The sequence below is a fragment of the Rhamphochromis longiceps genome, linkage group LG3 (assembly GCF_057381845.1).
Source record: "Rhamphochromis longiceps isolate RC_006_pf linkage group LG3, R_longiceps_female_GT1.1, whole genome shotgun sequence".
Taxonomy (NCBI): Eukaryota; Metazoa; Chordata; class Actinopteri; order Cichliformes; family Cichlidae; genus Rhamphochromis; species Rhamphochromis longiceps.
Genome location: NC_140559.1, coordinates 68,706,758 through 68,719,247, shown reverse-complemented (window position 1 = coordinate 68,719,247; position 12,490 = coordinate 68,706,758). Strand labels below are relative to the sequence as shown.

The 12,490-nt window shown below is 41.2% G+C and overlaps 2 protein-coding genes across 2 annotated transcripts in view; both read right to left on the bottom strand.

Annotated features, from left to right (window-relative positions):
- The window catches only part of LOC146676534 (carboxy-terminal kinesin 2-like), a 296,438-nt gene that overhangs the window by 112,762 nt on the left and 171,186 nt on the right, over positions 1–12,490 (bottom strand). The gene's annotated exons all lie outside the window — the stretch shown is intronic.
- On the bottom strand, positions 1,470–11,275 carry LOC146676540 (ribonuclease inhibitor-like). The gene is made up of 3 exons (XM_085400833.1): positions 11,220–11,275; positions 4,865–5,041; positions 1,470–1,665 (listed from the first exon to the last, which is right to left on the bottom strand). The coding sequence occupies exons 1-3, from the start codon at positions 11,273–11,275 to the stop codon at positions 1,470–1,472; spliced, it is 429 nt and encodes a 142-aa protein (XP_085256959.1).

The following is a 12,490-nucleotide window of genomic DNA, read 5'->3' as shown; positions in this document are numbered from 1 at the left end:
GTAGCAAAGGGCTGGTAGCTCTGAGAGTCCCACTGATGAGGTGTTTGTGTGGAAATCTCTTAGTGGGACCAAAGAGAGAAAAAGCCCTGGTCCTGATGCTGTGGGAGGGAAATGATTGAAGTGTGCTGTGAGGAACTGACTGGGAGATTTTCACACATTTTCCAGTCCTCCTTGGAACAACAGGAAGTTCCCAGCATATGGAAACAAAGGTTAAGTGTCCTATGGCACTCAGTGATGATGGTGCTGTGGCCCCACCACCTCCATCTCTTTGTAAAGGAACTAACTGTCATCTGAAGCTTCAAATGGGACTAAGACTTCCTCCACTAGGTGGCAGTGTCTGATGAGAAAGTGTTAGTGGAGCTGGCCTGGAGTCAGAAACAGGAAGATGCAGGATTTGGGCTGAAATGGGGAAAAGTGGTTCGCACTAGTGCCTTAAAGCAAGAAGGTTGTAGGTTGAAGCTTGTTGGCCTTTCTGTGGAGGTTGGATGTTCTCCCACAGTCCAATGAAATGCTGCTTAGGTTCATTGGTGCTTCTAAATTGGCTGTAGGTGTGGATGTGAGAGAGTGCTTCTCTGTCTCTCTCTGTTGGCCCTGTGATGGACTGCTCACCTGTGCAGGTGGACCACGCCTCTTGCCCTATGACAGCTAGGGCACAGGCTGCAGCCCTGTGAGCCTAAGCTGAATAAACAGTTAGCAAAAATGATCCATAGATGGCCTGAAATCCCCCAGTTAGCAGTTTGGTAGATAGCTATGACATGCTAATCCCATCCAGCAGCTGTATTCTACCTGTAAGCTGATCCCTGCTGAGCCAAAGCACTTTTTCATATACAAATTACAACCTTTAATAGAAACCTATTGGTCAGCATCTTATTAGCCTGCTGTTAGCTTCATTCCACAGAAAACTGAGAGAAACTAACAAAGTTGATAAAGAATAAAGAGAAATGTGCTGATTTAAAGCCTTTGAAGTGCTTCAGATGATCTCTGTCCACTTCTGTCCACTCATTCATTCATGTAAGCTTTCTAATGCAGCTTTGATCTTCACAGTCTGCTTCATGAAACTCATTCTAACCCTGAATGTCAGAGTGTTCCTCCTTCTCTTTCCCATCATTCATGCTGGCAGTGGAGGAGATTTGGATGTTGGACTGTGTTTTGGATGATGTGTGTATGTTTGTGTTGGACTGCTGTCTGTAAAGCAAACGCACATTTTGCTTTGGATTTCAGTGTCAGACAGACTTTAAGGTGGAATGAAGAGTTGGAGAGTTTCACAGTGAATTATCCAGTGGAGGATTTTTCTTCTTCTTTGAAGGTTTGAAATGTGAACATTGTTCTGCTGCAGTCAATGGACTAAACCAGAGAAGAAGAAAACAGACTTTACCATGAAGATCCTCAGTGTGGATCAGTATAATATCAGCCTGATGTCTGCAGTTTAGTGTCAGCACAACTTTCACATCATATTCATCTCAGCACAACTAAAACATGCTGACTGACCCCAGAGTTTCAAGTCCACATCCTGGACTCTCCAGGAAACCACACAGATGCTTCACTCCTGAATCCTGCAGCTTGTTGTTGGAGCTCAGGTCCAGCTGTCTCAGATGGGAGGGGTTGGACTTCAGTGCTGCTGCCAGATAATCACAGCTGATCTCTGACAAACCACAGCCCATCAATCTGTATAAAGAATGAAAGATGTAAGTTTATTAGACAAAGTGTGAGCTTGAAATCATTCAGTGTTTCATCATCTGTTCAGAGCTGAAGAAGGTTCAGAATGTAGAAGTTTAGAAAATGGAAACTCCAAACAGCTGACAGAGTTCATACGCCTTTGTCAGGGTCAAATTCAAGCAAGACCATGTGAAAATTAAAACACATCATCCTAGGTGAACTTAAACACCTTTGTTCCCCTTTTGTTAAGACATAGAAAAGTACACCACACAAAAATACTGCAAAAGGAAACGGTCGCCTTATATACATAGTGTATAAACTCAAAATGCACATTTCACTTCAAATTAAGATTAAGGCTTTGAACAGATCACATAGTTCAGTTCAACATATAAGACTTTAAGAATGCACAAGCATCTACTTAAAATCTATTTAATTTATCATCCATGATATTATTTTGTACAATTCCAATGTATTTTGTTCATCTCCCTTAAATAAACAGGCAGTCTTAAAGTATGAAATATTCATATACAAACACATATAAATGTGTGTACTGTCTCAGTGGCTGATAGTACCCCACAGGCCTCAGTGTGAGCTTGAAGACATTTATAATGTTTAAGTAGTTTAATGTGCAGGTGCTGACGATAAACACATTTTGAATGAAAGCCGGGGAACTTTGGTAGCACAGAAACAAGTGGCTATTCTTTGTGACTATATGGATCACTCACAATACCATTATTTCACACAAAGGCACCAAATTAATACTCAAAAAAGCTGCAGCAATACACACAAATATAAACAGTACTTGGTGACAACTTTGCTTTTAGCCTTTAACCCTTTTTGACTACTTTTGATGTGGCCTCTATATTTTACCTTTAAAAACAGTTTATCTTGCCAATCTGTTATTTTCTCATTTTGACCAACTGTATCAGCACAATTTATCTAAATTCAGACAAAATTTAAAATACAAGTAGAAAGTGATATTTTGACTGTAAAAACCACACACATGTTTAACGAATCATCTTCATAACTTGAAATGCAAATAGAGATTGTACATTTTTAAAAATACGCACACGTTTTGCAAACAACAAAGTTATATGGTACTATTTACCAAAAAATGCAGCCAAGGCTCAGACGTTTTTCATATAATCATTTCAAACTATTTACAGAACAATCAGGTGTCAAACAATAGTTTGTGTCACTCTAACACATATGAGAACAGCACAGGGATAAACCTGCAGGTCTGACAGCAGGTGTGTCACTCAGCGTTTACACTGCAATCTGCCTTTGTTGGCTTTAAGGCAGCAACTGTGACGATCACTAGTAGAACTGACACACAAAACAAAACAACAGCTACACACTAAATACACAAGACAACAAACTAACTTGAGACCAAACACGGTAAACGTCACAAATCTCTCACGTATCAAAACTCTCTCTCTCTTTCGCTCACTCGCTCTCTCTTGCCGGTCACTCCTAAAACTTCCCCCTTTTGCTAAACAACCAAATGTCATGTTTCCATATCATTTTTGATTGGTCGACATGGTACATTTTCCCACCTATAGGGCTTTGGAGCGTGATGTCACGGGAGATGGGCCATGCCCCCTTCCGCCATGACAGTAGGCCAGCCAAAGGATACCATTTCAGCTATGGATCGTACGTGTTGTGTTGTCGGTTGCAACGTTAGATCACACGATCGTGAAGGCAAGAAGCTGGATAACGGGCTCTCTTTTCATCGTTTTCCATCCTGGAGGCAACGTGAGGGATCCCATGTATCCGATATTACTAAACAAAGACGTCAGGCTTGGATTGCAGCGGTGAGACGAGCGGATATCGAGTTCTCTGCAATCCCCAGCTTTTTGTTGGTTTGCTCACGGCATTTTCTTTCCGGTGAGTTCTAAATTAATTCATATCACTCTTGAAAGGCTTTTAGTGTGATTTTCAATGTGCTGAGGTCATAGATAATGAGATAAAACATGCTAATGTGTGATGCTGCAGAACCACATCATGTCGACTGAGTAGCTTATGATTTGGCATTATTGCAGGCAAACCAGCATATGAAATGGATGTAACAAATCCAGACTGGGCACCAACACTGCACATGGGGCATGACGACATACCTGTATCAGACTCGGACCGGCACTCAAGGCGTACGCAACGGAAGCAAAAAAGAGCACCCATCGGAGGTAAACAACCCCCCCCCCCCCCCCCTCTAAAAACATACTAAATTGCTATCACTGTACACTAATCCGCACATAACTTCCAGATGAATCACACACCTGTCATTGGAATATTGGTGTACATTTACCTTATGTCTAATTTTATCTTACAGGCTTTCGTTATGCAGCTGCAGAGTCTGAAGGTGTGCCCCGTGCAGAAGTGATTGATGAAGATCTGACAGAAGACCAACAGCAAAATCACAATGTCATGGAGGCAGTGGACAGCAGTTGTGTTGGACAAGTGGAGGTTGAGGTACCAGCTGCAAATGTGGATATACTGAAGAAATGTAAACCTTTTAAAATGATGACAGATTACAAACTCTCAGCTGTGTCTGTAATCAAACCTCTGTAACTTTGCTTCCCTTCAGCAGCATCAGCTCATGTTCACATGTTGATTCATGGTTTGCTTCAGTTTTTGATGGACTGCAGAATATTTTGAAGGTTATCTGCTATAAAAAGCCAGAACAGGAAAATCTGCTTCATGTGTTTCTGTTTGATCCTCAGTGACTTTGACACAAAGGCCTCTGCTGTGATGATCACACCTCTGATCAAGTCTCACAGTGTCAGCTTTGTTTTTATACATATGGATATGTGCTGATAAATGATCAGAGTTATAATATTTCCCACTGTCTGCTGTGTGCCGTGACCTTTGACCTGCTAAAGACAGTCAGCTGTGGATTATTCATTGTTGTGTCTGATACTTAGAACTGTGAGGAAGAACACTACACAGTTAATCAGGGTCCCCTCTCTCTGAATCAGGAAAGGTGGGCAGGCCGCGTGTGGGCCGCGGGCCATACGTTGAGTCTCACTGTTTGAAATGTGAACATTGTTCTGCTGCAGTCAATGGACTAAACCAGAGAAGAAGAAAACAGACTTTACCATGAAGATCCTCAGTGTGGATCAGTATAATATCAGCCTGATGTCTGCAGTTTAGTGTCAGCACAACTTTCACATCATATTCATCTCAGCACAACTAAAACATGCTGACTGACCCCAGAGTTTCAAGTCCACATCCTGGACTCTCCAGGAAACCACACAGATGCTTCACTCCTGAATCCTGCAGCTTGTTGTTGGAGCTCAGGTCCAGCTGTCTCAGATGGGAGGGGTTGGACTTCAGTGCTGCTGCCAGATAATCACAGCTGATCTCTGACAAACCACAGTCCCTCAATCTGTATAAAGAATGAAAGATGTAAGTTTATTAGACAAAGTGTGAGCTTGAAATCATTCAGTGTTTCATCATCTGTTCAGAGCTGAAGAAGGTTCAGAATGTAGAAGTTTAGAAAATGGAAACTCCAAACAGCTGAAGCCAACAGGAAGCAGCTTCAAACAAACACAACAAGAGAAAAAACTCTGAATGTTTCACATTAAAGTCGTACATTTATCATAAAAACAGGACAAAGACTTGAAAAAGTCGTGTTTTTCCTTCCAGGAACCACAAGGCTTCACTTTTAAAGGTGAAGTGTGAAAGAAATGGACATATTTGAAGTCCAACACCTTTTTCCAGTCACATTATTAAAGCAGACAAACTACAAGCTCATTTTCATTCCAACAAGTCATCTTCTGACCTGGACTAACAACACTGGTCTCTATGTGCAGCTGGCTGTGAGACCAGTGCTCAGGGAGCGTCTACAAAGTGCAACACTGAAAGAACATCACACACTAGCTGTGTCCCAAAACGTCGGCTGCATCCTTCGGAGGACCCAGTATTCGCGGTCTACGTGGGCCGGGTCCTTCAAAGACCGAAAAGGCTGGAAGTGCGAGGCTGTGAAATGGGACGGTCTAGCCTTCAGATTTGCGTCACCGCTGTCTTTGTGGAGTTTAATAAACTCGGCCGTCTGCTCCTTGCTATCTAAAATATAACAGGACACTGGCGTAAATTCTCGACCGTCTCACACTTCTGTTTAATCAGTTTCCTGTTTAACGTTTATTCAGCTGTGTGAAAATCCCGGAGGAACTTTGATCTCAGCCAAACCGATTTACTCCGGAACAAATAAAACACAGAAAAAAGGCAAACAATTACATTTTTAAGTTATCCGAGTGACTTATATATCGTGTTTCACCTGAGTAGCGAAAGAGCAGGGGTCTGAAAACGATGAAGCCGGGCGTCCGCTGCTCTCGCCGGCTGGAGTGACCATTGAACCCCCCCGGCTTGCTAGCGAGCGGGTGGGTAACAGACGTCTCCGAAAACGTCGGCACACTTTTGCAAATATGTGATGTCTTGATAAACCAAGCAGATATTTGAAGTTTACACAGCTACTTTCTCGCCTGAAAATATGTTAAAAGTTTATTTTGTGACCCAGAAAGATTAATAAGAGTAATTTGAAAACTTAGTAGCTGCCGCCATTGTTGGCAGCTGAAATTTGGCTGGGCCGCGCTATGAATTCTGGGATATGGTGGGCCACGAAGGACACACCCGACGAATCCTTCAAATTCGGGGAAATGAAGGACGCATTTGTCGGGCACATTTGAAGGAGTCGACAAATACGGACAGCCTTCATCGCCTGGCTGTGACGTAATCGGCCTTCAAATGCAGCCTCTGGAGGATGCAGCCGACGTTTTGGGACACAGCTACTAATTTGCTTCCATCATCCAACCTGAAGAGGAAACAGAGACGGCTCCCCTTCAAAGTAAAAGCTGCTCCTTTTGGACACAGTATCAAAGAAAGTCTACAGTATAACATAGAAAAGACAGAACAAAGTTTTGGTTGTTTTTAAATTGTGCAGAAATGAAACTACACTAAGCTCAATTATGTGACAGACATTTCATCCCATGTCAGTTTGGCCTCATCCTGGGCCGGATTATCCAGCACACACTCTGACCACAGGTCCATGTTGAGCAGGATGAGCTGCTGGCTAATCTGGAGGCTGTAGCAGCAGCTCACAGTCACAGTGGATTTCCACTCATGAAAAAGCTCTGGCTGCTTCATTTCTCATCTCATATCAGAGATTTTAAAGCTTCACTGAAGCTGTACTGTGATGCTTCCATATTCCAGTGAGGCCTCCATAATGATTTCAGCTGTTCTGTACACACACTGTGTGCCCTTGTATGGCTCAAAGTCTCTGCAGCCTGTTTTTATCTGCTATCATCAGATCTTCATCATCCTCATTCACATCCCTCACACACTCTACAGCCTCATCAGCACTGACTTCATCTTCACTGACTGATGGAGCACAACATGAACCTGTGGAGGCTGAAACACTGTCCTGTCAAACATCTCCCCATCACCACTCCACTTCTGTCAGCCTTTAAATGAACCCTGCTCAAGTCTGTCACTTCTGTTTGGAGCCAAAAGAGCTTAAAGATTACGCCACTACATTCTTGTCTAGAAAATATTAAAGTGTATTTGGTGACACACAAAAAAGGGTAAAAGTATAGTTTGGGTCCACACATGTCCAAACCCTGGTGTGTAGGCCTACTTAGTATTGAGAAAAGCCCACTAAAAGAACGCCCACCAGACCAAAGCAATGGTGTTGACTTGATCAGCATTAACCCCGCCCCCTGACTTTGATGGGTGAAGCTGACAAATAAAATGTATTTATGAACAGCGATGCAGGGCCAGGAGTAGCAACGTGAATTAAATAAATACATCATTAAATAATTCATTAAATGTGTCAGTAAAATAATTAAAATAGAAAACAAACCAACAAAATATGTAATTAACTAATTTGAATTGTACATAAATACTTAATGAATTATTTTAAATGAAATTAACCGATAATTCATTGTGATTTTGTTTTGTGTTTTGATGAGCTAATAATCAGCTCTCTTTTTCTCATTGTTGTTCTAAGCTGCTTATCCAAAGGTAAGGCACTACCTGTTGAATTATTTCCAAAGTGTGCCAAATTGGACATTACAAATTAAAGTCTACTCACTGAAATTACTGGGGAATGTCTGCTTTGATTTTGATGAGAATCTCATGACAGTACTGAGGATTTAATGCAGTTGGACTGCTAAAAATGATTGAATGCGGTTGGACCGCTAAAGGATTTAATACGGTTGGACCGTGGAAAGCAGTTGGACTGCTGAGTGATTTTAGTATATTAGGGAATTTGGTTATTGTTTGGGGTGGAGCCCGTATTGGTTATAAGGTTGGACCTGCTTCAGTCTTACACTTTTTTGGCTGTTTTACTGTTGTTCCAAAGTATTATAAATTATTCAAGAACGTCAGTTGGACTGATAGGAAGCGCAGTGCTCAGAGGTAACGCTTGCCAATGCCAAGGACGCTTAGGCATTGTCCTCGAAGAGGGATAGTCAGTTGGTCACTGTGGAGCTTGGGGCACTCCAGAATAACTAGGAGTTAGAGTCTCCTTACCGTTTGGAACGGTAGTCTGCGCTTTTTTGGCCAGCAGAAGTTGGACTTCGGGCGTGTAACTTTAACTTAAAACTTCGGGGTAAGCCTTGGCTGTGAAATGCCAAAAATAGAGCTTCAGGCAAAGTTTGGGTTGGTTGACGCTTTTAAATTGAGTTAGGGATTTTAGAGATGAGGCCAGAAACTGTTGGACAGATACTGGTTAATTGATCACAAAAAAGTTGGACTTTATCGGTTGGACCGTTAACTTAAATTTGTCGAAATTGTTTAGGCGCTAAAGCTGACAGATGTGACAGTGGTTGTAAATATAAGACGTCTTTGTAATATAAAATAAGAGATCTCTGTGTGAAAGGAGTCTGAGGCAGTGCTGGAGCTATTTTTAGACTGTGTGTGTGTGAGTGTGAAAATGCAAATTAGTCAGCAGTGAACTGTTTAAACCACAGTTGGTTTTACAAATACTGCTGCAAACATTGTTGAGTGTGTGTTTAAGACGCCATTTATGTTCATTAGAGGGCTATAAATAAAGTTTTGAGTTGCCGTAGTGGATGTATAGTAATTGACTGAGTTTTGATATATAAATATAGTGAGTGCACTGTATATATTTAAGACTAACATATTACTTTTAGGAGTAACCTCTCATCAGCAATAAATGCTGGTGTGTTTTATTTTTTCTATTCTATGTGTGTGCTGTGAGAATTAATAGAGGTTTCAATTGTTTTCTTTGACTTGCTCTTTCTGATTATGAAAGGCATGTCTGAAATACTCTTAGGAAAGCGTGTTGTGAGTATATTCCTCAACTCTTGTCACAGTTTAAGTGTGTGAATGCTGTGAGTAGCAGGTTTTGAGTGATTGGGTGTGATTTGTACAAAATAATAAATAATAATAACACTATGAAAGTTGATAGTAGAGTGAGTGCAGAAGTGGAAGTGTGAGAGAAAAGGCGGTGTGTGTGTGAGACGATCTGACAAACGCAAAGAATTTAGTATATTTAGAAGTGTGTGCGTGAAATAAGGGTGAATTGTTTTAGATCAAGACTTAGTAAAACAAGAGTTTTATTAGCCTGTAAAAAAAACAAAACAGGAGAGATAGAAACAGAAAATATGGTTCTGAGCAGCTGCAAGGTTGACAGGAAATGGTGTGTGTGACAGGAACTTTGCATGCCCATAAAAGGAACTGACTGTGACAAGTGAGCACACAGAGAGAGAAACATACGAGTTAAACTCCAGGCAGATGAAGCAAATGGAGGTTTTAAGAAAAGAAATGAAAAGGATATTAATTGTATGCTTTAGTGTGTCAATACAGGTGGACTTCTTTCAACCTAGAATCTTGAGTACAAAACCATTGATTAACAGAATTGGGAGGAAAACAGGCCAGATTTTGGCTTAAAATTTTACAGCTTGACCTCCCACTTGTCCCGATCCTGAGAAGAAGCTCATAGGACAGTTAATCTCCTGATGAAGACCGACAGAACATCGTGGACTTCAAGAATTAACAGCAGGCAAAAGACAGTGCAACTGAAACTACACTGACGATACCAGCAGCAGCATGGAAGAAAAGCACGTGATGGAAAATGCACGGTGAACTGCAGGCTGGTAAGAACAGTGTGACATAACTGTTTAAAGACACTGAATGGGATATTTTGCCAGGCTGGGATTTAATCTAAAAGGAAAATACTGAAAAGAGCAACGGAGAAGAAACAGAGAAGAAACAGACTGTGTTTGCTGGGGATCACAAGACAACAAAGGACACTAAGAGAAGGGCACAGGGGCCAGTGGGAAGGTGAAGCCCAGACGAGTTCGACTGCGAGAATAGAGGGTACAATTGGGTTGAAATTGAAGCCGGAACTCAGGATGGTTTAGGGATGTCCACGTCACAAACAAAGAGGTAAACAAAAAGAAGGTAAAATAAAGAGAGAAAATAACTGACAATTACATTAATGAATAGAAGACACACATACAGATATTACATAGATTTATTTTTAGGATAAAGGGGAGAGCTTATACGTAGAAATGACTTTTTATACATATTGCATTTTGTGCCTTTAAGGGAGTTGCGGCTCAGTTCGTCTCTTGTGGGTCACGAGCCTTTGGCTAGCGCTATGATTAGCCAATCTACTGTGAGGATGATATGAGTTATTGAAGGATTGCACACGCTTACAGACACAGAGTCCATAAACACACATGACAGTATTGATTCCAGGCAAAAGGCCTCAAATTAATTTAGCGTTTAACTGAACTTGAGCTGGCCCTGTAACAAGTGACAGAAAAGAGGAACTGAATAGGAGTTTCTTGCTTTAGAGAAGGACCAAAGGAAGGAAAGCATATATTTTGGTTAAGTCTGATAAACTAGAATGAGAAGGTATTGTTACATCAAAGGAGCAAGATGAAATAAAAAGGCTATACCAAAAACAGGCTATAACATAGGAAATGTGAGTTTTAAAATGAAGTTAGTGTTAACACACAGGAGTTGTTTCAAGGCAGCGTTTAGCTGTGATAAAATGTATGCAGGAGTAATTGCTTATATGTTTAAACTTAATTGATTAAAGTGGTTGTTTTTTTTTGGATCTTTTAGTAGAATAGGCGCTTATAATGATTTTCTTGTGAAAGGAGATTCTAGGTCAGAGTGGAGGCCTTGCAGCAGCGAGACTTCTGTGTACAGGATGTTGATGATTAGATAAGGCAAGCGACAGGAAACGCATGCAGGGACGTGAAAGCAGCGTTTTAAGAGTTTTAAAATGATGAGTAACGTTGAAGAATATATATAAATACAAGTCAATAAGTCAAGAAGATAATTAGGATCAGGCTTTTGATTAAAGAGTCCCAAAGATGATAAGTTAGGGAGGTGCAGGAAAAGGTGTTTGGTTTGCTTTGCAGAAGATCTCGGCGACCACAGGGGGGTGAGGATCCTGGAGGCCCGAGGCATGATGGACCACAAGAGAGGGACGCAGAAAAAACCTAATCTTATGCATGGAGTGTTCTCGAGGGGGAGCTGGTGTTTATTACTGGGCCACTTAGAGGACATGAGGTTGTCTGATTTGCTGAGCCAGAGGACGGCTAGAGAGGGTCAGAGCGGGAGTGGTGACCCCGATGTCCATGATGCCATGGATGGACATGGAAGCAGCTGAGTGGGCCGAGGAGTGACCCAACACAATGTATTGCGACCTCTGGTGTTCCAGAGGTCGAGAGAGGGAGTATTGAGATTGGAGAGATATTTTGCTGCTATTGTTAATAATCATCATCATTACCATTGCATTAATAATATAATCTACAGAATTGATATTGCATTCAGATGTTTAACCCTCCTGCCTTCTTGGGACCTTTTTGTGCCACTGCTATGTGTTAAATGGCTGCCATTTCCACTGTGTTCAGTGGAATATAACCAAACTTGCCACAGGATAGTTTTTACCTGTCAATGTTAATATTCCAGTGTGAATTCCTTAAATCAGCCTAAAATGGCTGAGCAGCAGAAATCCCCACACCCATCACCCTGGGGACCATTTTCTGCCCATTGACTTCCATTATAAACGCTATTTTTCAACCCCAAATTATCATCGTATGATTTTATTTTTTCTTCTTTTCTTGGATGTCAATGAAGACTCAGGGCCTTGAAGTTTTAATTTTTAAATTGCAAAAAAAATGCAAAAAAAATAATGGCAGGTCAAAATGTATGTTGGTGCCAATCTTTGGTCCATCTAAAGGCCTACTTATAATGACAATCACATATTACTTCAACTGGTTTTTTGTGGAAATATTTAGTTTCGTTTTTTGGTTTTTGGGGCTTATAACACAGGGCGCTCATGTAATAACACTGGGATTTGAAGGGTTAAAACAACGAAAATATAATTAAAACTTTACATGAATATTTCAGGGAGAAGTAGTTTTACAAGGTTGGCTAATTTAAAGTGGAATAAAATATGGATATATGGTCTTTTTATGGCGTGGCTGAGAATGGTCCCTAGGGTGATGGGTGTGAGTTTTTTAAAGGATGGCAGGAGGGTTAAACAGTGTGTGTCTTTCAGAAAGACTAAGTTGCAGGCTGACAGGAAGTTGCAGGTTTGAAGAGTGTGCCTTTTGCAGAACTGAAACCGAAAGCAGAGTCTAAGTGCAGGTTATTTCGAGGAGCCTTTAAGGACGAGGCACACACTTAGTTAAAGAGAATCATTTATAGGTGGAAGTTTAATCATGTTTTGCTCGGGGTTGCAAAAGAGCAGTTTGTCGCAGAACTGCTGCTGATGTGTCAAGATGATAAGCGAGCATCCGGCAGTGACAGGAAGTACCTGCCATGAAGATAGGAGATAATGTTCTTTTAA

What these genes read in the sequence shown, in the direction of transcription:
- LOC146676540 (XM_085400833.1), bottom strand. Translation starts at nt 11,275, where the DNA reads ATGGACATCGGGGTCACCACTCCCGCTCTGACCCTCTCTAGCCGTCCT. An exon ending in TCTAGCCGTCCTCTGGCTCA is followed by an intron (nt 5,042 to 11,219) that starts GCAAATCAGACA and finishes TTCTTTATACAG; the next exon opens with ATTGAGGGACTGTGGTTTGT. An exon ending in TGTGGACTTGAAACTCTGGG is followed by an intron (nt 1,666 to 4,864) that starts GTCAGTCAGCAT and finishes TTCTTTATACAG; the next exon opens with ATTGATGGGCTGTGGTTTGT.